General features: G+C 43.5%; 1 protein-coding gene across 6 annotated transcripts in view; it reads left to right on the forward strand.

Annotated features, from left to right (window-relative positions):
* FERMT2 (FERM domain containing kindlin 2) overlaps nt 1–25,322 on the forward strand; it is a 145,239-nt gene that overhangs the window by 73,928 nt on the left and 45,989 nt on the right. For all 6 annotated transcript variants that reach the window (XM_054970706.1, XM_054970705.1, XM_054970707.1 and 3 more), the window contains exon 4: nt 24,777–24,911. In XM_054970706.1, the coding sequence (XP_054826681.1) occupies nt 24,777–24,911 (135 nt within the window). The remainder of the gene's footprint in view (nt 1–24,776; nt 24,912–25,322) is intronic.

Here is a 25,322-nt window from a genome sequence, read left to right on the forward strand (position 1 = left end):
ACAATGCTAGAGTTAACAATAGTTTTTAAAGAGCTTTTGCTTGAAAACTTAAAACATATGCAAGAAAGGGATGTTTTTGGTAATGGACTTCAGCAGCCGTTTATGATATTTATTTTACATCTTGTCGAGGCATGGTGGGCGTTAACTTTGTGGAGCAAAAATGATGGTTTCAAGACTTCTTTTGCATTTGAAGGAGAAGCTGTCATGTGAAACTAAGGAGTGGAGGATGAATCGGAGTCTCTTGGCCTGTGTGATGTAAGAAACATCACCATGATAGCACCATATTGACAACTGTTAGTATGTCAGGCTGTGTGTGTCTTTTAAGATACAGATCTCAAACACTATATTTTTAGCAGTCTCCTAAGTGAAAAAAAGTCCAGTCTCTTGGAAAACTGAAACTTCCCCACTAAACCTTTTTTATTTCTCTGAAGGTAGGTGCCAATACATTTTCTTCTGAAATTGAGAACATGCATGGGATGGCTTTTAAAAAATGAAACTTAATGCTTAAAGCCTATCCTATTTTTCTGAAAGGAAGGCTGGAGTTCTTCCACGTGTGTCATCAGTGAAAAGAAGGGGGAAAGGGGATAGATAGTCTTACGTTCAGGGTAGTCTTCCTTTGGGTTAGATATGGTATCTTGCATCCCGTGTCCTTGCAGACTTTTTCTGCCTCTGACAGAGCGACTGTTCTCTTCCAGCCTGGCGAAGAAGAAACACAACCAGCAACACAACACGGACGAGCTTCATTTTAATTGCTTTTGTGGGATTTGCTTGTGTTTGTTTTTTTAATATATTGTGATACCTGTCTACTTCCCTAAAATCTCTTCTTCTAATGATATCTGTGGAGGTTTTCCTTCTTTATGAGAATGGCTAGAACAACATTTTTGGCACCATATTTAGAGCCCCTGGGGATGGGCGGTATATAAATTGAATTGAATAAATAAATTTATTTATTTTATGCACAGAATTGTTCCCCCTAACATCTGATCCCATTGCAGGAGAGACCTACTTCCTTTTGCACAGAAAGCTTGTAAAACTGAAGAAAGACAGCCCTTGGGAGGCTTAAAATGCCATGCCTGAATATTATTGGACATTTCCAAATATTTCTGGAATTTTTCTGGAATCCATATCTGGTATTTCCAAGCATCCAAAATACCAGTAAGGAATTTCCCAGATACATATTCAAACCAGAAATACCCAAATATACATCCCTAGATGTGAAGTAGAAGTCAATTATTTGGTTTGGAACTTTGAAATATATACTAATTCTGACTTGCAGAGGATGCGGCACAGCAGACGTGGCTTTGCCACTATGCTGGGTTTTTTCTCAGCCCTAAGCTCTGGGGCGAGTCTTGCTGCATAGGAGAAGCACTATAGAATGAGTACATTGTAAAACTATGGTTTGGCTTCTAGTACAATTAGAGCCTTCTTCACAATCGAGATATCTTGAAGGGTTAAGTGTGGCAGTTTCAATATAGTTCATAGACTTCATTTCCCTTGGCTCATAGGCCAGAACACTAGCTGCTTTGTTGGCTCTGAAGGCTGAAATCTGCAGTAGCCTGGTGTACAAAGTCTGGACAAAAGCCATTGGTAGCAATATCTTTATTAGCAAGGCGCACTGAAGCCTGAATATTTTCATACTTCCTAGCATGCTAATTAACAGTGACTGAGAGACAACATTTATTTTTTTTCTTATTCAATATTCTGACCTTTTCAAGTAGAAAAGCAAAATATGACCTGTTGCTGACAACATACCACCTCTCTTACAGTGCTTGCAAGAGAATCCCTTTTTAGATTTACTCCTCGAATGCCCCACAGTCTCTAGTGCCCCCCTACTCCCAGCCACTCCCTTGGCACCTTTCTGTTGCCAGTTTCCTAGTCTCATGTTGATTTTTCAGTGGTTGCCCTGCAGTTGCATTTTGTGCATGTGCAAAACAGCTTCAAAGTATTCTAGATCAGGTAACTGGGATCTAAGATCCTTCCCTTTGAAAGGAAATTTTTAACAATACGTACATACCTTGAGGCTTGGGGCCAGTACCCTCACACTTTGTTCTTTTTTTGATTGCTTCAAAAGCACAACATTGTTCTCCAGGACTGCAGTGCCCAGCAAACACATCCTTTTATTCATGTTTAAAAGGGGCTCACTGTTTACTGGTTAATCAGGCATTGCTTTCTGTTTCTGAGAGTTCTTTTTCTTCTAGTTCCCACATGCCTGTGGCACGGCAGATCTCCTTTAAAATGTTTTGTATATGTGTTTGCAGCGAGAAGTCCCTGCAACGGTTATGTTCGGTGTTAGTTTTGGATGAACTGCAGACTCTTGTCCACCCTGCCTCAGGTCCACCAACCAAGCCTGCTGCAATAATTTGTCAGTAGCTATAGCTGGCCAATCTGTGGGTTTGTTGGTACTTCAAGCTGACCAACTTCGATGTGCTATTTATCAAATTTATTATTCCGGTCTTAGACCAGCAAAAGAATTACAGGCATGATCAATGTTACAGAGATAAACTAGAGAATTCCGATTAAAAGATACCTCAGTAACATAATAGATTACATTGCCTTAAAATATTTAAAATGTTTAAAATATTTAAAATATTTAAAAATGCTTAAAATTTAAATTTCAGCATATCATAAAACCCAGGTACCATAAAACCATAGTACAAAACTGTCTTTAGTTGGTAGTAAACAAACTCCTGTTCTTTATTGCCATCCAACCAAACTTAGCAACCTTATGTGTTATGTCCTGGGATCTATCCGAGAGCATTTTTGAGAGTAGAAAAGCTCTTTGTCTACCTGGATGGGCAGAAAGTATAGGCCTTATATAAACTTCTCGAAGTATTTTGCAGTCAAAGATGACATGTTCTAGCGATTCTATTTTCCCATCACCACAGGGACACAGGTATTCTTCCAGTGGCTATGTGCTATCTACTCCCTTCTGTCCTTTAGCCCAGCCTGCACCGTCGTATCAAAGCCAAACACGTCACACTTCAACATCTTCCCGTTTGACTTCTTCCCCTGGTATGCCTCTTGGACCCGATATGCCACCTCCTTCCAAGGTCATCGTAATCACATGCTCCTCAAAACACTTGAGAGATTATCGAAGTTGCAGCTTGTAGTTCATCCACCTCTTTGGGAGAACGAAAGACAACAAAGAAGCATGACGATTAGGATTGGTCACCATAGAGGGTTCAGTCCTTTGGACATGCAATCTGATTCAGCAATCCAGCTCTTTGCCTCTGGTTTCTACGGTGACTACTCTATTTAATTCCCTCCACATGGAAATTACCATTCCTTGCTCCTGTGTAATAGATTGTGCCAGATCCCATTGTCAAGGGTGTATTCCATGGCCTTTAGGGCAGGGCGTATCCAGCCCATACCTCCATATATATTTAATACTCCCCATGATATTTCTTGATGTCCACTCTAAGACCCTTTGTAGACTCTGGCTATTTCCCTGTCCTTCTGGCATAAGGAAAGCTTAAGGGAGCTTTCAGGATTCAACCTTGATGTGCTCATCAGCTAAAACAATTACAGAAGCTGTTTCCATGGACACAATCACAGTACCAACCAAAAAGAGTGAATCAGTTGCAGTAGCCTTCAAGGCTGCCAACAGCAGCAGGGGAGCAAGCAAACTTTTCCCAGAGTTGAAGCCTATAAGGTCTGATCTATTAATGCAGTAGAAAGAGGTGATGGAGTCCTCATAGGAGGCTGCAGATGAGGAACATGTAGAAGAAAGCTTTTTTTAAAAACCACAAACCACCTACCCTCATGAAAGAAAATTAGCACAGTAGGAAGCAGATGGATTAGAACCCTTCTCTCCATTATGATGGTGTCTTTACACCAGGGAGTGGTTTTTTACACAGTGGAGCATTCAAAAGTAATCTCACCTTCAGCCAGAAGTTATATGGGTTGCTCCAGATTCACCTTCAAGGATCGCTGTTGGAGACCAGTTATCTTCAGAGTGGGAATGATCTTGCGGGGTCCCAAAGGGTGCAGTCTTATTCCCCATGTTATTCATCCTCTATGTCAAGCCTTTTAATAGCTTTGGAATTGGATGTCATCAATATGTGAATAACACTCAGCTCGGTTTTGCAATCCAATTCACTGGGGATGCAGTAGAGATCCTAAGTCACTGCCTGACAGCCGCAGTCAGCTGGCTGAAAGCAAACAAATTGAAATTGAACCCAGACAAGATGGAAGTGATGCTGGCGGGGGAGGTGGAGATCTTGAAGGACATTGTGCTCCCCACTTGCAGTAGGGTTCAATTCACCCTTGCCGACTTGGTAAAGAGCCATTGCGATTATACTGGATCCAGCCCTGCTGCTAGAGAAGTTAATGCAGCTGCAAAACAGCCACTTTAGGGGAGCAAGCAAGATGCTTTTCACGGAGCCCAGAAGCTGGATAAACTTCACTTTTAAAGAAAATTTGCAGCAGGGCTGTGCTGGAGAACAAGATTGCAGTTGGAGAAGCAATTGCCTGCATAGCCTTCTCATTGCCCTTTCTTTCTTTGGCCTGCATGCTGCTGGTCAGCCTGGATTCATGTCTGCGTAATTCAATGTATTTCGGACCACTGCGTAGTATTCCGCAGTGGCGCTGACACAGGCAGCAATAGCACTTGGGAAACAGCAGTAACTTGAAACAGAATTTGGTTTTTTGGTGTGTGCTAATAAAAGGATGTGTGAGTGTGTGTGTGTCTGTGGCAGGCATAACTAATCAGAGAAAAAAGCCAGGAGCCTCAGAATTGGCCACCAGCTTCAGGGGGATCATCGGAGTGCCAAAAATGAGGGGAATCAACCTGGGCCAAGAACATCTGCCCCCAGACCCCCCACCCCTCCTGCTATGTGCAATGGAAACAAGGATTACTCTTGAGAAGCCAGGAAGGTGGAGGCAGCACAGACAGGAAGGATGGAAAATTTAAAAAAGGGAGGGGGGATGAGTTAAGAATTTCCCTGAACTATCCAAGCCGGTATGGTCTACTGGCTACAATGGATGACTAAGATCAAGGAGACCCAGGTTCAAATTGCCAGTCTGCCATGGAAGGTTGCTGGGTAACTAGGTCACACTCTCCTTTACCACACAGGGTTGTTGTGAGGTTAAATATGGAGGATAGGAGAGTGATGAAAGCTGCTTTGGGTCCTTATTAGGGACAAAGGCGAGGTGTGACATTTGTTATATATCTGACTTTGTGTATAGTTTGCTCCCCGCAGCTCTTGCTGTTGCTTCATCAGGTGTTGCTGCAGCTCTTTAGCAGAAGGCAGAACTGCTCATTCAGTATCCACGCTATCCTTAAATATTGCAAGCCCAAGGAGCTATGGGGTTGATGAGCAGAGGAAGCAGGAGCAGCACCCTAGCTTTAAAATCAGGATGCTCTCCACCCTCACCCCAGTATTGAAACTGTGGCCGTCGTCACACGGGCTTAAAATTAGCGCGAAAATTGCGCAATCTACCGCAAAATTCCCACCTTATTCTGGCACTGTTGCGAGTCTGAGATTTCTCCTCTGGTCTCAATTTTCGCGCTATAATCTGCTTCCGTGTGACCATCCGGCATCGATTTCTATCCCATAATGACGGAATTTTCCCTTTCTTATCTTGACCCGTTATCCCAGACGCCCTTTCGCGCTCTCCTGCAGCGAGCTCCTTTTTTTTTTTAAAAAAAACGTCCTTATATCGCTATAACGTCATAATATTATAAAAATACAAAGCAATGAAAGAGTGTTCTTTCTATGCTGCTCGAGCAGCATAGACCGAAAAAGTCTTTCCGCTGCCCTTTGCCTCCGACGGAGGGATCGCAGGTGTGCATGGCACAGAGTGAACGTGCTCTGAACCATCAAAACAACCAGTTGGGCCACCAGAACTACAAGTTCACTCGGTGGAGCCATGGTTGAGTCTTCGGCGATGGGGATCACGTCAGACAGGGGTTTTTCTCAGAACAAGAGTATATTTATGGATGTTCAAATTAGGAAGAAAAACAATCTTAGCCAATGTTCAAGCTGCTTCCAGGGCGGGAAAACTTGGCCAACCTATCCTGCTCTTTTGGGGTTGGGCTAACGTTTGGTTATAACGATGTAATGTCGTTATAACGCAATAAAGCGGGAAAAAATTTTTTTAAAAAGGGGGGAGGAGTTTTTTCTGTGCCCGTTCAAAATGACGGCACAGAGCGCTACAGTGTGAACAACTCGAAGCGGGAGGAGACGGTATTTGACAAAAGATTGCGTCATGGCGCCGATAGGAACAATAGCGCCACATAATGGAAATTTGACGGAATAAACGCCCGTGTGACGACGGCCTGTGTCTGAGGACGTGTAATGAGAAGAAATGCATGTTATTCTGCTATGTATCCCCACCTTCACTTTCTCCTCCTCCTTTTCGTCCTCTCAAATTTTACACTGAAAGCTCCTTTGGGCAGGAGCTGGTATTCTTGTACTCCGTAAAGTGTCATGCATACGGATGGTTACGGTTAACTTTGCACAGGTGTATTAGGATTTTTAAATGGGTTTGGGAAATGATGAAAGTTGCCAGGGCAAAGCAGAAAGGAAGGGAAATTAGCTTTCTAAATGGGTATTTCTTCCCTTAGTGGGAGTGTTTGAATTACTTTCTTCTTCCACTCGCATTTTCTCCTGGTTCTAGGGTTGAGCTAATGAAAGAGCTTTCTCTGAACCTGGTAAGCAGTCTAGCTGCATTCTGGAGATGGCAACTGGTGCATGTGTGTGTGTGTGTCTTAAAAAGCTTTACAAATCAGATTAAAATATGTGCTGCAAACTGGAAAGCAGTTGGCTGTCTTCGGTGTAATTAGGTACAATGCATTCTCCTATCATAACTCCTGGGGACTAAGTGTGCCTCTAATTAGTGATGGCTATAAATATGCCTGAAGGTTCATTCTTCTCAGAAAAGAATATCAGTTAGTCGAGAGACAATGAAGGTCTGAAAATGGCAAGGTCTGAGAGGGATTCTAATGAAGCCTTTTTAAAGACGTTCCCTTGAAACCTAACTCAAAATAGTGCTGAAAATATAGGTTCTAGGCTCTGAATCTGAAGGCAAAAGAGAATAAAGTTACTATTTTAAAAAAAACACCTCAAGAACTGTAAAAATGCATAGTCATTTTTTTGCTAAACCCTCGACTGCATACAGATACTCCAGCAAGCTTTCCATTACTGCAGTCTGCACAAGCACAGCTTGTGTCCTGCTCATGTACTCTCCTCTTGCGTGCAGAGCTTGAAACATAGCCTGGCTCGTGAAACAAAACTTACCAGACGGGAGCTTTAGAATGCTGGGACCAGCTTGCAGTGAAAATATACATACTGGTATCTCTACTGTTTGTGATTGTGGGGCAGAGGAAGAGCGTGAGGGTTTGAACACTTACCTGCAAGGACAGAAAGGAAGCCATACATATACGCGCTCTCTCTCGCTCGCTCGCGCTCTCACCCCAGAGCCACGACTGACTCCAGGTCCTCTGTAGACTGTTGGGTTAGAGAGGCTGTACTGGGTGCAACTCATTAAAACTTTACGTACATTCCCCCAGATCACTTCCTACCATTTCTGTGGTGTGATGCCCAGATGAACACCAGTGCATTCTGGACCGCATGTAGGATGTGAAGTGCATCACAACACAGTACCATCTGAACTAGTTCATGCATCTCAGATGACTTAGCATTTCCCTGGTGAGATCACTGGTAGAGGTTCTCCAACCCAGTGAATGTTTAATATCTGTACATCTTACTCAGTGTCCTTTGGTCCGGCATCTGCTCTGAGCACCTTCTCCAAGACAATGATGTCAACTGTGGCTATTTTCAAGATTCAGGGATTCCACCTGCATACCTACTGTTCTGGGATCATCTTTAAGAGAACAAGCCTTCTGGTACAGAGGAGGCAGTTGCATGTGGGTAGCCATGTTGGTCTGCAGTAGAACAGTAGGTTCTTCCTCTGAGGCAGAGGGCATCTTGGGTGATTCCCACCGTCCAGTCAGGGAGGCAGGGACTAATTTTCTTCCTCTTCCTGTCTGGTGCATGGGACACCCTCTCTTCAGTTCTGTTCCTGCCTCCAGGGAGAGCAGTCTAGCAGTGGACGAGCTCTGCTACTTGCTTATTAGGACTTCACTTTCCCATTCCTGCTTCTTTGCTCTTCTCTTCCTCTAATCTTTCCTTTGTCTTTCAAACAATGCAAATCAGAAAGTTGGACTTAACTGTTCATCAGTATATCTCCCCTCAATTTGGGGAAGAAAATGCCTTCAGCAGCCGTAGGTGCCAATAGCAAAACACACACTATCGAAGCTCACAACGCTCTCATCGTAGAGGTTGCTAATGGAATAACGGCTCGCTCTGTGAAGAGCGCTGCTACCAGGGCAGCATTATGCAGGAACATTTCTGTAAAAGAGGTCTGCAAGCCAGCAACAGGGTCATCGATCTCAACCTTGATGAGACGCTACAGATTAAATCTATATGATTCAACGGACACCAGCTGCGGTAGAAATGTACTGCAGCTCACGATCTCGGACGAAGACCGCATCCCACCCAGAAAGTGGAAACTGCTTTGGGAGCACCCAAGATGTCCTCCGCCTCAGAGGGAGAACAGACCTTTGGACACTTACTGTGAAGGATCCTTCTTCTTCACCTTGCCCTCCCTGGGTCTTGATCCTCCTCTACCGGGCTGCCTCATTTGTCAACCTCCTCCAGGTTATACTTTATTTACAGTACCTGTTAATGCAACAGGTGTTTTTTCTCCCAGTATTGACAATTGCTGAATGATAAATTCAATGTTACTGCTTTGTGGAGTCACCTGAACTGAAGAGAGGGTGTCCCACACACCAGACAGGAAAAGGAAGAAAATTAGTTCCTGTCTCCCTGATTGGACAGTGGGAATCACCCAGGATGTCCTCCTTTCCTCAGAGGAGAAGGACCCTTCACAGTAAGTGTCCAAAGGTCTGATTTGAGTCCAGTGCCACCTTAGAGAACAACAAGGTGTTCAGGGTGTTAGCCTTCAAGAGTCAAAACTCTCTTCAAGAGCCTGAAAATACCCTGAAAATATTGTTGGCCACTGGACTCAAATCCTGCTGTCAGGAGGTGTTGATTTAGAGGTTAGTGGTTCGAGAAAGATTCCCCCAATCTAGAAGGTGCCACTGAAGTCTTCTTTATTTATCGTGTGAACTGAGTTCCACCAGTACCACTGTTTGGGGGTGGAACAGATTGATCCTGACACTGGTGTGTATCAAGCCACCTAAGATCTTTGCAGAGGGCGGGGTTTGCTTGCTTTTCCCCTCCTGGTGCACTCCACTGAGCCCCCTGCATTTTTGTTCCTTTGCGTTAACAAGACTGTCAGGGATAGCATGGGAGATAAAGTGGGCATCTGAAGTGGGAAAGGGGGCAGAAAACACTGCCCCCCCCTTTCTGCAAAGAGATACGCTGTTCTGTCAGAGGAACTATGTTGGCTATATTATATTGCCTGTCAACAGGCATACTGTAGCCTTTGCTCCTATTTCACTGATCTCCAGACTAACCAGGATGATAAAACCGGACAAGATGGAATTAGTGTATGGCCCTTGCTGGCTCTGAAGACCTTGGTGTTTGAACCTTGTGAAATTGGCAGTGGAGTCTCTGGAGGCAGCATATAAAGCTTATGCTCTGCCACTGAGCCAGAGCTTTGAGAATTCACATAATCGATTCTGTCTGTTTGCTTGCTTTCAGATCCAGCGGGTCTCCCACAATCAGCCATGATGCCTTTCTTACATTCATGGTATTTCAGATGTTCCATTTTGTTTCTTGGATATGAAAGTAATAAACTAGTCTTTTAAAGTGAGACAGTCTTTTTTTCATCTTTGAAAACTACTCTAAATATTTCCATTCACGTGTGACTTAAAGTCTCTTAACCTGAATATTTTCCATACATGATCCAATCATTTTGAAATTTAATGCAGAAGGTTCTTAAAATATTTTGAGATGTGTTTTTGTAAACTGCTAGCTTGACTATTTTGGCAGGAAGCGACTTTGTTGCCTGCGAAATCTCCCCCCCCCCTCTTTTTCTTTTACTGTCTTTATGTCTGCAGTATATTGGGACAGTTCCAGTCCGTCTTGCTTCCCGAAAGCTCATTGGCACTACCAGAGACCCTCCCCTCAAAAGAAGCATTGCCAAAGCACTGCTTCAACTTTGGACAGAAGGAAACTGCTTGGCTTTCATTCATGGCTTTCATTCAGACGCGTATATTTCAACCACCAGCTGAACAGTTTCTAAAGAAAAGTTCCAAATGGTCTCTTTCCCTGTGGGTAACATCTAATCATACTAATAAACATAACGAAGAACAAATTGACCTCTTTCTGGTTCTAACATGGAAAAGGTCTTCAAACACAATAGTAAAGTCAATTGCATGCACATCTTTAGTTTGCTAGGGAGAGCTAGTATAAGGCAGTGGCTATGATTAAGCTAGGCATCAAGAAGTCCCCAGCTGAAATCTCACTTTTGCCATCAATAAGGAGCTTTAGGCAAACATCTCCCTTAGTTCTCAGACTGCAATATGGGGGAGGAGGATGCAGACCCCCTCAAGATGGCCGTAAGGATTAATGCATGTGAACCCTAACATGTGAATGCCCCACACGCTAGACAGGAAGAGGAAGAAAATTAGTTCCTGCCTCCCAGATTGGACAGTGGGAATCACCCAAGATGATTCCCAATCACCCTGTCCTCAGAGGAGAAGGACCCTTCATGGTAAATGTCCAAAGGTCCATTCCGCCACCTCTTGTATCAATTGCCGAGATGGAGAGTGTATCTTCAGTTGCAGCCAAATGGTAATCTCATTAGTGGATTATTTGAAGCTGGTAGTTTTTAAAAAGCATGTTTTCCCTCTGAAAAACAATCAATTGTTGGTTAATTGCAAAAAAAACCCCTTTAAACCAGATGTAACGTCAGCAGTCTGATTTCAGGAGCAATCAAAGCTGAGCTGTAAGTCTTGTCTGGGGATTCTTTGTTTGTTAATGCTGATCTGTAATGTCAGCATCATTAATGATTCACTGAAGCCAGACAGTGGTGAGGAATATCCACATATCCAGTTGCATTTCCTAGTTTAGGGGAATTTCTCCGACCTTAAATGGATTTTCCCAAGATTCATTCTCTGAGAATAGTAGAATGAAAGATTATTAAACCTCTTGGAGACTGGAATGGTTATGTAATTAAGCAAAGCAGTTTTTCATGTATGTGAATTCCTTTTGCTGAAATTATGGAGGCAGAGCAGGAGAGGTTCCCTACAACTGGCTTTCATTTTTTAAAGCCGGCTGTAGTTTAAGTACCATAGATACGGAGCACTCTGAATTATGAAGCTTTGTTAGCAAAATGAAAGGGGCTCCATCTTTTTCTGTTATGTTCTGGTCTTTGTGACTCTTTATCAGAACCAAACAATTGCAGATCAGAACCAAACAATTGCAGATAGACGTGTTGTATGTGGGGCTGCCCTTGAAGACTGTCCAGAAGCTACATTGCTGCTGCCAGACTCTTGCCTGTCACCAGGCAACACCTCACAGGGTGTTTTGTTGTGGGGATAATAATAACATACCACTCTGAGTGGGTGTTAAGTCATCCTGAAGGGCGGTATATAAATCGAATGTTGTTGTTGTATCATAGGGACCATATTACTCCAGCGTTGATTCTGGCTCCCAGTTTGCTCTCAGGCCCAATTCAAGATGCTAATATTAACCTTTAAAGCACTATACTGCTTGAGGCCAGCATACCTTTAGGACCACCTTCTCCCACGTGAACCCATCTGTCCACCCTGGTCATCTTTCGAGGCCCTGCTTTGAGTGTCCTGCTATCTGAGACTGGATGGGTGATGACAACCCGAGAAAGTGCTTTCTCAGTTGTGGTGCCAAAACTTTGGAACACCTTCCCCAGGAAGATTCGCCTGTCTCCCTCCGCCAGTGTATGAAGACTTTTTAATTTTGTTTGGCATAAATTAATTAAACTGAGAATAGTCATTATCTGGATACCCATGCCATTTATGTAAAAGTCTCTTGAGGTGTTCATTCTTACTCTAGGACTTGACATAAGCTATTAAGCATGTTCGAACATGACAAGAAAACTTTTTGACAGTCTCCTGTGGCAGGCTAAGGAAGGGATTGTTGATCCAAAGGCCCTTGCTTGATGGTTTTTTTTTAAGGATGGGTTGAGTCCAGACTAAGTTTTCTGCTCACCTAAGGTGCTTATGACAGTGGAATAGAAGATTTCTGCATTCCCCCTCCCCCTGTACAGCGCTCTCTCTTTCTGCTGTAAAGAGCCATGGATATTTCTGGCACTCTAAAAATAATGATAGGGGAACAACAGATGATTCTCACATAAAGTTTAGTAGTTTATTAGGTGTTTAACCCGCCCTCCCCACAAGTGGGCTCAGGGACGGCTCGGCCATTGTTTTGCCGGGAGTCCTGTGCTACAACTGCTTTACAGCCCATGTTCTCAGAACCCATTTAAATGGCAAGTATAGTGGTGACAGTAAAAGAAGTGAGGGGGTATTGAGTAGCGCGCTGGAGAAGAACATGTCGTTCTAAGCTAACATTTCCCATTTTCAGGATCAATCCTGCCAAATAATTGCACTCAGTTTCATGACTCAGTACAATTTTGAAATGTGTGTGTTTTGTGTCAATGTTTGCCTTCCAATATTTGCAAGATGAGAATAATTTCATCTGCTGCTGCTTCTGAGTAAAGCAAGCTAAGAACATGAAAATCTAGCATACGAGGTCCAAGATTGGGTACCAAGCATCTGCTGCTTAGAAAGCTTCCAGAGAAATACGAAAAGCCGTTGTTGTCATTTCCCAGATCAAGTGGCAGATTTATTTATTTTTTAGTCTGTATTACAAGAGCCAGTTTGGTGTAGTGGTTAAGAGTGCCGGGACTCTAAACTGGAGAACCGAGTTTTTTTCCCCACTCCTTCGCTTGAAGCCAGCTGGGTGACCTTGGGTCAATCACAGCTCTGTCAGAGCTCTCTCAGCCCCACCCACCTCACAGGGTGATTGTTGTGGGGATAATAATAACATACTTTGTAAACTGCTCTGAGGGGTAAGTTGCCCTGAAGGGTGGTATATAAATCTGTTGTTGTTGTTGTTCCTCTATAGGAACAGCACTTTATAGAGGAAGGCACTGGCAAACCACCTCTGCCTCTCATTTGCCTTAAAAGCCTCTTTCTGGGGTTGCCGTAAGTCGCTTGCGACTTTTAACACATACATATGTTATAAACAGCAAAGAGCTATGTTGAGTTGCACATAATATTAACCCTACATACCAACTGAGATAGAAAGTACATGTGGCTAAACCACTATACTTGCTCAGAAATTAAAAGGAACATGATACCTCTTCAAACTCTGCATGCAAAACTTCCCACCTGTATTTTGCACAGGTAATAGGGTTGAACAAAATAGTTGATAAAGATGCTTTGGTAAAGAGTTAGGGACCATGAACTAAACTGCTGTGTCTAGTTCACACCGTCTGCTGCTGTAAGTAGAATCCTGTGTTGTTTAATGTGCCATCCTAATGCTTGGGCTTTGTTTCGCTCTGTTCAGATTTCTGCTTAGTTCCAGATTTCTATAATCCAAATCCTATTACATTGTTTATTGGATGTACTTTCTGGTTGGTTGTGTTGTCTTGCACTGACTCACACTGTGTAATCCACCTCGAGTCTCCGTGAGAAAGGCGGACCATAAATAATGTGCATAAAATATACCAGAATAAGGAAGCACAGTGAAGCAAAAGGGACAAGAATATACCAGGATAATTAAGGAAAAGCAATGCATACTGAAAAGGAATTATTACTTTAAAAAATAATCTGCCAACTGGTGCAGAACCATAGCTGAAAAAAGTGGTGGAATGTTTTCTAAACTGTGTTTGGAACAATAAGCCTCTATAAAACAAGTTGGCTACTCATTAAAAGATTCGGCTTCATCTTCTGGGCTGCCTTGTTAGTGATGATTTGCTTTTTTCTATTTCATTTTTTATAAAGAGTAGTTGAGTAGTTTTATCCTGTCTCATTCCTGCTACCCATGATAAATGAGAGAATACCAGGAGTGAAACTCTTTAAGAATCCTAATTATGATTATTAGGATATTATCATAATTATGACTTATAATAAATATATAATAATATTACATATTATAATATTAATGTTAATATATAATATTATATAATATTAATATTAATATATAATATTAATATTTTAATAAATACAACTTTTAATACTCAAACAGGACACAGTGTCCTATTCCAGGACACTAAAATACTTGACAGCACCTCCAACTACTTCGTCAGACTGCACAGGGAAGCCATTGAAATTCATAAGCATAAGCACAATTTCAACAGGAAAGAAGAGACTTTAAGAATGAATAGAGCATGGTTTCTAGTCCTGAAAAACACCAGGCTAACAAAACACTCTATACCCAACAATAGCCCTGCAGAGAAGATTAGCACATCAAGCACCAATCCATATGCAAAAGAACCTCCTCAGGATACAGTGAAGCCTCCCACCATTAGCATTCCACACCCTGGGAAACTCTTACAGGATGACACAGCCCAACCCCACCCCTCCTGAGTAGATATAAATTACCTGCCAACATCTTCTCCACACTGTGACACTGAGAGATCCCTGTCTTTTGGTGCTACACCTCTGAAGATGCCAGCCACAGCTGCTGGCAAAACGTCAGGAACTACAATGCCAAGACCATGGCTATACAGCCCGGAAAATCCGCAACAACCATCGTTCTCCGGCCATGAAAGCCTTCGACAATAGACTTATAATAAAGTTCGGAAAGTGGATCACTGTTGGGCATCTAGAATTTTATTAACTATTAGTTAGTACAATCCTATGCCGAGGTACTCCAGTCTAAGCCCATTGACTTCAATTAGCTTAGATTGGAGTAACTCTGCATAGGATTGCACTGTATGTCTCTCGAGAGAATTAAAAGAAGGCAGAGCATTCATACAGACCCGTCCTTAATAATGAAGCCCTCAGATTTGTTACCTCTTAACCAGTGATGTGGGGCAGGAAAATTTCCCAAATGGAAAATTTTCCAATACTGTATTTTGCTAGGGAAAAATTTGCCCAACATATATAAACGTAATTTGGCTGCTATGCTGCAAATCAGTTATGTTAGGTGGACTAAATGTGGGAAATGAAGCATGAACAAACTCTGGTGCTCATATGTGGTCTTTTGCCTCCTTTTGCTAACATTATTTAAAAGTTTAAATTATTTAAATTTGAATAGGACAATTTTCTAATTCAGGTTTTCAGAGAAAACCTACATCACCAGGCTAGGCGAGCCCATTTAGATCAAAATGGGTAGCCATATTAGTCTGTCTGCAGCAGTAGAAAAGAGCCAGAGTCCAGTAGCACCTGTGAGACTAACAAAATTTGTGGTGGGGTAGGAGCTTAGCATTTATCTAGCCTCACTTTATATGGCAGCGACTGTGCAAAATAAAAAACACATTGTGGTCTAGTCTGTGCCCATTGTGGTTGTAGGTAGGCACATTAATTGTATGCTTGATTCTGGAACAATTGCCACCCTCCACTCCTATGCTCTAATTTTCTAACAAAAATTAGAATTGCCACTTGTGAACTTGTATAGACAGTAAAGAATAAATTCATCTATCTGACGAAGGGTCCTTTGACTCTTGAAAGTTTATACCCTGAAAAAATTTGTTCGTCTCGAAGGTGCCGCCACTGGACCCAAATTCTGTTGTTCTACTGCAGACCAACATGGCCGCCTCCCTGAAATTCAGCATTTAGTCACTCTGGAATATCACATTACTTAGACTGCCTGCTCCTATATATTCCTGCTTGCCTGTTAAAAATCTGCGTCTACTTTCAGAAGGAAGATAATGTGTCTCTTAGGAAAAGGCCTTTCTCAGTCATGACACCTCCTCTTTGGAATTCCCTCCGTACAGTAGCAGAAGGCATAGGACACATGGGGCAACGGTGGTCCGCAGCAGGCCTTGTGCAAAGACCTGGTAGTGTGAGGGAGATGTGTAGGAGAAGAGGAGTAACTCGGCTACAGAAAGGGAAGCAGCATAAAGACTTGGGAAACGCCATGCTGGAATATGGGAGAAAATTTATTTTGTACTCTGGAAAGCTAGACTGGAGAACCATTAGTCCTTCTGTTGACCGCTTCATCTTTCTACATGTCCTTATATATTAGCGTTTAGTTTCACAGTTGCATGAAATGGAAGGGTGCATTGAGTGCTGCATTTCTTGCTTGCTATGGCAAACAGGGTCACTGCTCGGAGCATCCATGCGAAGACTGGGTTCCTTCTGAAGCTCATCTTGGGCTGAAAGCTCTTGCAGCATGGCTAAAGGGCAAGAAATCAATGGCATCATTCATAAGAGGAGCATAATACATGGAGTGAATTAAACTCCCCAAACTCCCACGACTTTCAGCAGAGGTCGTCTTTTTCGTGTTGCCTTGTAGGCCGCCCCTGTGAGTGAATTAATACATGCAATTTAATAAACCTTGACAAGAATGCTACCTTTCTAAAATCCTAAATATCAAATAAATGCACTATAGAATCAAATTGCATGTAACTGTGCTGTTAACTCATGGAGGGGATGACAGATCGGGGAATTTTAAAAGAAAGCAACCTTTTCCCCCTTATGGGTCTTCAGGTGCAGAAAATGGGTAAATAATATCATTTTTAAGCAACTGAAGCTGATTTTCAAAATTCTTTTAAAGACCTGGTCTGTAGAATAATTTACAGAGACGGCTATAGTTGCTAGTAAACTATTCCAGCAAATGAAGCCACAAAAGCTGTTGGTCCAGAGAATCTGACAGTTGATTTAGAGTAAACTTTTCTTAGAGGCCCAACTTAAGCAGATTTTTACTGCTGTATAGTATTATAAATATCGACTGTATGCTTTTGCACTTCGGTGCTATGTTCTAGTAATGACAAACTGGGGCGAGCAATGCCATCTGGTAGTCTTTAAAATCCTGGAATTTCTTTGCTTTCGCTACAGAAACTAAACTCCATGCTTGCCAAGATTATCTTTTTATTCAAAACATGTTTTAGGAACCTTTCTGAGAAGTTTATTAATGACATAAAGGGAAGAAGGAAGGGCAAAGTCTTTCGCTTCCCAGTAAACTTCATGAGTGATTTAAAAACCCTTGAATAAAACATGAAAAATAGATTGGTTTCATTCCCCCTCTATATCTAGTTCTCTTGTGATTATCTGAATACTGAACATTATAAGGGAATCCAGAGCCAGAATAGGTAAGGGTGGGGCTGCCAGCATTTTTTTTTCTGGAGAAAAATGCCCCTTTAAGAGAGGCTTAATGTGTAGAAACGAGCAGGTAAAGTATTTTCATAATTTGAAGGTAAAATATCGTCTGGTAAATACCGTCCTAAGTAAAGGAAGCTACGTCCTCCAGTTTGCAAGATCTGAGCAAGTCTATTAATGAAAGGATACTTTGAAGGTTAATTCATAGGGTCGCCATAAGTCGGAAGCGACTTGATGGTACATCACACACACACACACACACACACACACACACACACACACACACAAATGCCATCCACACACACACACACACACACACACACACACACACACGAATGCCATCCCATGAAACCTCTGTTAAAGGGACAGGACATTTTTCTTCAAGCAGGTGAGGCCTGAAACTCCTTGGGGAGTTTGAGGCCTCAGGTCAAATATAAATACTTGTGTTTGGATCCTCTTAACAAGTTCCACACACACTAGATGGTCTCTTCCGTAGAGTACACTTCCTTTCTTCCTCTCGCACTTCCGTTTGCTTCAGGGCCCATTGAAAGCGATTGACCTTGTTCAGAAGAAGGAAGCGTGTTCCGCAGCAGAGACTATCTAGCATGCACGGAACTGGTTCATAGGACCCAAGATACAGAGACTGGCTCTGTGCCCTTGCTTTGTTGACCAGGCAGAATATCCTGCCTGCTTCTCTCCAGCCGCAGCAACTGGCAGCAGGGGCCCTGGGCTGGAGCAGTCTGTGGCTGGGTTGCGGCTTAACTGGTTTGCTGCAACATGAACAGGCCTTGGGGGTCCTTGGACTTGCATGTTGCTTTCTCACCTTATGTGCAGCCAGCGAACTAGAGATTTCCATTTCTGTGGTTACCCTTGTGTCTGACCCAGCAAACTCTGGTTTACACTTGCTGTGCAGACCCACAGTGAATGAAGCCAGTTTGCAAATTGGTTTACTAAGGAAGCAGAAAATCTCTGTTAGGCTGCTTTCACATGGCAAGACTTCTTTGTGTAGCTGTCATGGCTGAGAGTGCAGAGGCTTTTGGAGTGATAACAGAGCGTCTGCATGCCAGTTTTCCCTGCATTTTCCCTGCCTCAGCCCCCTGAAGCACAAGTTCCCACTTTGCCACCAAGCTTTGTAAAAAAAATTAGTGCAGTATGCTGATAACCTGTATGTCAGGAGTCCAAATATGTATCTTTAGTCAAGTAAGAGGCTGATTAACTTCCAGGATCGTGTCATTTCAGAGATCCAACTTGGCTTGTAGCCCACTCCTCTGACACCTCATTCTGTCACTTTAATCATAATTGAATACTTTCTTGCCCTAGAAACAAATAGCTGCTTCTCCCCAGTAAGAGCTCTGGACTGCTAATGAACTATTAATAAAAACCTACCTCATACATTCAATGTCAAGGTAATGGCAGCACATATGGCAGCGTATCTTAACATGAGACAGAAGTTGTTTGCAGTTGTACTGGTCCAAAATCCAAAACCAAAGCAGAATCCCCATACCATTTTTATTAGGACCAACCAAAATAACACAAAACAGTATGCAAGCTTTTGAATACACCAGAGCTCTTCATCAGGCAGAGGTGGGCAGGGGAGTCATTTCAGGCCATGGTTTTGACGCCTGTTCTTGCCAGCATTCCTATGCTTAATGTCACAGGCGTGTAGATATAAAGTGTGCTGTTGGTGCCTGTTTAAAAAAAAGATGACCAACGGGACAGAGTTTTGCAAAATTACATATGGGGTGGAGAGAGTGGATGAAGGGAGCTTTTTCTCTCTCCCCAGACTGGGATGGGAAAAGGGCCCCACCTCGCCAAGGGGGAGAGGTGGCCAGCCCCACTCCCAGGAAGAAGGGAGGGGGAACTTGCTTGCACAGCCAGCCTCCTCTTTCCAAGCTCCTCCCCCCTCAGCTGGGAGGCTCTGCCTCTTGCTGGTCAGGCAGATCTTATACGGGCCAGGTGCTGGCTGCCCCCAGTTGGGTGGGTCTCAGGAGGGCCTTGGATGGGCCAAACACCACCTCCAACTGGCCATGCAGGTGTGGACAGGTGCCCCGTGACTGACCCAGCCCAGGTTGGGGGGGGGGGGTCAACAGCCCACTGGAAGAAGTCCTGGTGGCTATCATGCCTGATTCACCCTTGCTCTCCAATAATACTAGAACTTGAGGGCACCCAATGAAGTTGATGAGCAGTAGATTCAGGATGGACAAAAGGGAAATTCTTCTTTACACAGGGAGTAAACTCACTACTAGACATTGTGATGGCCATGAGCATAGAGGGCTTTAAAAGCGGACTACATAGATAGGTCTCTGACCTGGATGGCTCAGCCTAGCCCAATCTCGTCAGCCTCTCGGAAGTCAAGCAGGCTCGGCACTGGTTAGTACTTGGATGGGAGTCCACCACGGAAGACCTCGGCAGAGTTGTTACACAGAGGCAACCACTTCTCTTCGTCTCTTGCTTTGAAAACCGTACTGCCTTGTCATGAATCAGCCACGACTTGATGGCGCTTTCCATTTCCACCACCACAGAGATTTAAGGTTGCCTACTCTCTGAGTGGTAGCTGGAGATCTCCTGGAAGCACAAATGACCTCCAGGACCCAGAGATCAGTTCCCCTGGAGAAAATGGCTGCTCTGGAGGTATTAGACTCTACGATATTATACCTTGCTGAGGTATTTCCACTCCTTGAACTCTGCCATCCCAGCTCCATCCCCAAATCCCCAGGAATTTCTTAAATTTGAGCCGGCAGCCCTAGAGAGGTTCATGGGACAATAAGCCCATCAGTGGCTACTAATGATTGTTACTAAGTCAGCGGCAGCAAACCTCTGAATACCAGTGCTAGGGGCAGCATCAAGGGAAGGCCTTAGCCTCTATGTCCCGTTTATCGACCCGTTCTCCAGGACAACTGGTTGGTCAAGTGTGAAGCAGGATGCTGGATTAGATGGACCATTGGTCTGATCTAGCAGGGCACCTCTTATGTTCTTAATACTGATCCTTGTGGGATCCCATTGCTCACTTTTTTCCATTGGAAAAAGCGTCCATTTATCCGTACTCTCTGCTTCCTGTCGTTTAACCAATTTTTAATCCACAAGAAAACCTGTCCTCTTCCTGCTAAGTTTACGCAGGAGTCTTTGGTGAGGAAGCTTTTAAAAATCTCTTTAATGTCTACTGGATATCCCTTTCCCACATGCTTGTTAATCTGCTCAGAGAACTCCAAAAGGTTGGTGAGGCAGGACTTCCCTGTGTAGAAGCCAGGCTGATTTTTCCCTCCGCAGGTTTTGTTCCTCTGTGTGCTTTTTGGTTGGCCTGCAATTTCATGGATCCTCTCTAGAACCCCTTTTTAAAAATTGGTGTGACATTTGATATTTTCCAGCCCTCCAGGGCAGAGGCTGATTTTAGTGACAAGTTACACGTGTGCTGGTTAGTAGATCAACAATTACATGTTTTCTTTAGAAGCTGTGATTCTTCAGATACTGTCTGGAAAAACAGCAGCTCCGGTGTGGGTGTACGCCTGGCATTTTCCGCGGTGAAAACTGACGCAGTCTCCACCTGCCATCTCCCTATCCTCCTCAAACAACCCTTGCATTCTTTTGTCATCCATTGCTACAGCTGCCTCCCTGACTGGTTTCCTGCTCCTGGTATATTTGGTGGAAAAAATGCTTATTGCTTGTTGTAATTTTTTTAGCAATCCATTCCTCAAATTTCCTTCTTGCTTGTCTGATTGTCAACATATATTTGTTTTGCCAGAACTGTGCTGATTTCTGGGCAACTGGGAGAACCTCTTTAAAGGAAGCCCATTTGCCTTTTATTATGGCTTATTTGACCTGTCCCATTAACCACGCAGGCATCCTTTTAGGATTGGTGGTACCTTTTCTAACTTGAAATATGGAATATATCCGAGTCTCTCTTATTGTGGTTTTAAATACCTCCATTAAAGTGTTTTCCATGATATGTTCGGGGGATAAACTACTGGAGTCTAATGTATGTGTGAATGCTTTAGGGGTGCCAGGTCTCTATACCGTCCTGGCAGGAGAGGGGGAACCTGGCATTTACCCAGGGCTCATTTTGAGGGGGAATGCACAGGAACGCAGTTCCCCAAAGAGGTCACATGTCAGGTGGCCCCACCCACCTGACTCACGGCCATTTTGGGCCTGTTTCGGCCTGGAATGGGGCTGAAACAGCCCAGATTGGGCCTCTGACGGGTGGTGGATCACTCTCCTGCTAATCAGTGGCCTGATCCTGACCATTCTGGGCCCCTTTTCAGCCATTTTGGGTCCAATTTCAGCCCTGAATGGCCAGGATTGGGTCCAAAACATCCAGGATAGGTGATGTCAGGGGGTGTGGCATATGCAAATCAGTTATGCTAATGACACACTTCCAGTGATGGCAAGAGGCATGGCATATGCTAATGAGTTATGCTAATGAGTCATGCTAATGAGTTCCTCCAGCTCTTTTTCTACGAAATGGCCCCTGCATTTACCTCATGTCTGTCGCATGCTTCTCCCAGCACTTGCGGGATGACAACACTTCCGGAAGTGACACCATAACGCCAGCCACGAGAGTGCTCCTGCAGGGCCCATTTCAGCCTCCCCAAAAGTGTGGGAGCACTCCCGCGGCCAGCGCAACGACATCACTTCCAGAAGTGATGTCATCGCGTCTGCTGGAAGTGCGTGTGCCATGCATGTTTCCAGGGTGCCTGCCAGTGGCGGACGATCTCCAGGGGGCTTGCCACCTCCTGCCAATTGCCAGCGATCGGCAGGCAACAGGGCAAACCCCCAGGAGTTTGCCTGCCACCAGTGGGCAACTGGGAACCCTTTTTGTATGCATTGATACCAAGGTCATTTTTTAAAATATAGTAAGCACTTGTTCAGCACTTTGTTCTTTTAAACTTGGTTGTTTATTGTGGAAGAATCCTCTTTTCCTCTCAGGGAGAAAGAACATGAGCGGAGCTCCTTGGCAAAGGAGGCTGAGCAAGTGCCCTTGCGGATCTCTCGGCCATATAATGCTAAGTGGCCTTAATCCTTTTAGACTGACAGGGCCGGTCCGATTCTGATGACTGAACAGGACAGCTTCCTTGATGCCTCTTGGAAACATGCGCTGTACTTCACGCACTGTTGTGCTTATGTTTACTGGCACTTTTGGTCAATGGTATGGATTCCAGGCTTCAGAAGGTCAGGCAAGCGGAACAGTTGTGATACGTCACTCGTGGAAGATGTGGCTTATCATACTGTGGGACACTGTTTCTTTTTTAAAATCTCTGTTAGTAGTTGGAATGTTGCAGAGGGGTAGGACAAACTCAAGAAATGCTGGGAAGTTTAGTTTGTGAACGGCTTTACAGCAGCTGTTCTCAGATAAGTTGATTGGGACCCCAAACTGGGCCAAGATTCTTTCAGGTTGCCAGTCGGGAGGAGAAGCTGAGCAGGAAGGGGAAGCTCTAGGAGGCTTGATGACAGATTTGGGTTTGCCTCTACGAAATGGCCATGAAATATATCCTTTAGCTCAGTAAAGCTGTATATTTATAAATACTAAAGATGAAAAACAATATCTGAATTTGATTATTGTAATGCTAACTGATGTCAGATTGCTGCATTTTATGCTGAATATCGGAAAAAGCAGAAAAGAGCAAGAGTCCAGTAGCACCGATAAGACTAGCAAAATGTGTGGTAGGCGATGAGCTTTCGTGAACCACAGCTCACTCCTTCACATACAGCTAGAATCTGAGTCCACCTGTCTTTATATCTTGGAGAGTGGAGTGATTGCAGAAGCCGAATGATAATAGCCGGTGAATGACAACAGCAGCCGTGATTGGATAGGGTGGGGTATGCAGAGGGGTGGTGGGTGTGGAGAACAGCGTTGGTAGAGGGAACTTTGCCTCTTGAAAGCTTATACCCGGGGAATCTAACTGGTCTTTATGATCTGCTGGAGTCAAATCTTGCTGTTCTGCTGCAGACCCTCCCGAAACTATGGCACATAAGAGCGTAAACTTAAGAGCCTGGAACCCCCCCCCCTTTTTGCACTAGGGGGTGAACCCTGACATAAGGTAGCCTCTTCATTTACCTATCCATTTGTATTCTGCCCATCCTCCAAGAAGCTCAGGGCAACATACATTGTTCTTTCCTCCCGTTTTGTCACAACAATCCTTTGAGGAAGATTAAGCTGAGAGAGAGAAACGAGTCACCCAGTGACCATCCTGGTTGAATCGGCATTTAAACTTGGGTCTTCCAGATCCTAGTCTAGCACTGTAACCACTGTACCACACTGTCTTTTTATCTGCTGCAAGGCAACCAGGAGGGAAGTCCCCCCCTTACAAACATTTCTTAGAACAGTGGTTATTCGGGTGGTGATTTAATTTTTGTTATGTGATGTAACTAACAGTCAAAGTCAACCAGTGTTAATTCCTTCTGTAGCTAACAGGATTCCATACTAGATATTGTCTTGCCCTGCTAGTCAAAATATGAGAAACCTTAGCTGGGGTTACTGGGACTGCAGCAATTTTGATTTTTTGTTTGTGTTTCTCTTAGGCAGCAGCTCCTCTGAGCATAACTTCTAAAGTCCAATTGCTTGCTTCATAACAGAGGGAAATAATATTTTTGGAAGGTTGTGTGATAGTCTAAATGCTGTTGATAATATTGAATATATAGAATATTGAAGAAATGTCATAAAATACTAGGCAAGATTTGTTCAATGGCACACCATATTACTGCTGCTGCAAACCCATTTTTCACAGTCCCAGGCTAAAACAACGGACCTATGTAATTTGTTTTACTGCTACTCAGTAATTCAGCAATGCTGGCATCTTAGGCACTTTAATAAAAATATGATTCTGCCCTCCAGTTTGTAAGAGACACTGATATTGTGGAGGGGGAGGATGGCATTTGGAGAAGTAAGTGTGGGGTGGGAGATTAACAGGAAAGATCAGGATGTGGCGATCAGGAAACTGTTTTGCATAAAAAGTGGACTTGGCAGAAGAACATGTAGGAGGAGATACATGCCCTGAAAGATAATGAGAAGGAAACCATTCATTATGAATGAATTGTGTTTCTAGCAGGCATCTGATGTTTTAAAAAAAAATTAAGAATAAAGCTATGCTTTTTCTCCTCTCCGTGGAGTCTTAGATTTCTGCTTCCTATCAAACTAACAAAAAGAGCAATCTTATAGTACCTTGAAGACCTCTATCTAACAAAGTGGGCTCTGGATCACAATAAATCCGTTGGTCTGTAGAGTGCCACAAGTCTGCTTGCTACAACTGACTGACACTGCTACTCTCTGGGGTTTAAACCTAGGCGGAGGTTCAACATCAGACCTTTTTTTTTTATTTCCAGATGCACAACTAGTTGTGTCTACAGGGGTTTTGAAGCACGGACGTGACTTATTTTTTCTGATTCTTCTGGCATAGAATGTACACATAATTTAAGGATGCTTCTTGGTTACCCTTTTATGAAGTACTATGAGCTCACCATGGTATACTGTGTGCGTGCTCATTTGGTAAAGGGTAAAATGGCTACAATTTATTGATACCAACAAAATGGAGAACTAGTATTTTAATGTAATATTATTCTTCTCTAGACATCAGACATCCAGAAGAACTCTCCCTTTTAAGGAAGCCCAGAGATCCCACCAAGAAGAAAAAGAAAAAACTAGATGATCAATATGAAGATGAGACACTTGAGCTGGAAGGACCATTAATTACCCCTGGATCAGGTAAGAGTGTTGTCTTTTTACCTTAATGGGATTAGAGGCTGTATTTAAGGATGTTTAATGTGCCAGGGACAGAAAAGGAAGTCCTGAGCCGGACCTGGAGCAGATGCTAAAGGGAAAGATGTGCAGTCACACCCAGTTTCTTGATGGCTCTGTAGGAAATGGCATTGAAACTAACGCCTGCAGAATTCACTGGAGAGTTTTATATTACTTAATAATGCTAGTATTTGACATCTGTTTGCACTGCTTGGCAATTAAGACAGTGGCACCATGTCAAGTGCTCTTTGGAGTATTGAGGCTACTGTATTTAGTCATTGCCCTGTTGCTGACCTGTTGTCCTATAACAATGCCTTGGATGCAGTGGGAGCAGCAAGTTGAGCGTGCATTTCCTAAGTCAGAGGAGTTAGCCATGTT

Source organism: Eublepharis macularius, chromosome 2, assembly GCF_028583425.1.
Source record: "Eublepharis macularius isolate TG4126 chromosome 2, MPM_Emac_v1.0, whole genome shotgun sequence".
In the NCBI taxonomy this organism is placed as follows: domain Eukaryota; kingdom Metazoa; phylum Chordata; class Lepidosauria; order Squamata; family Eublepharidae; genus Eublepharis; species Eublepharis macularius.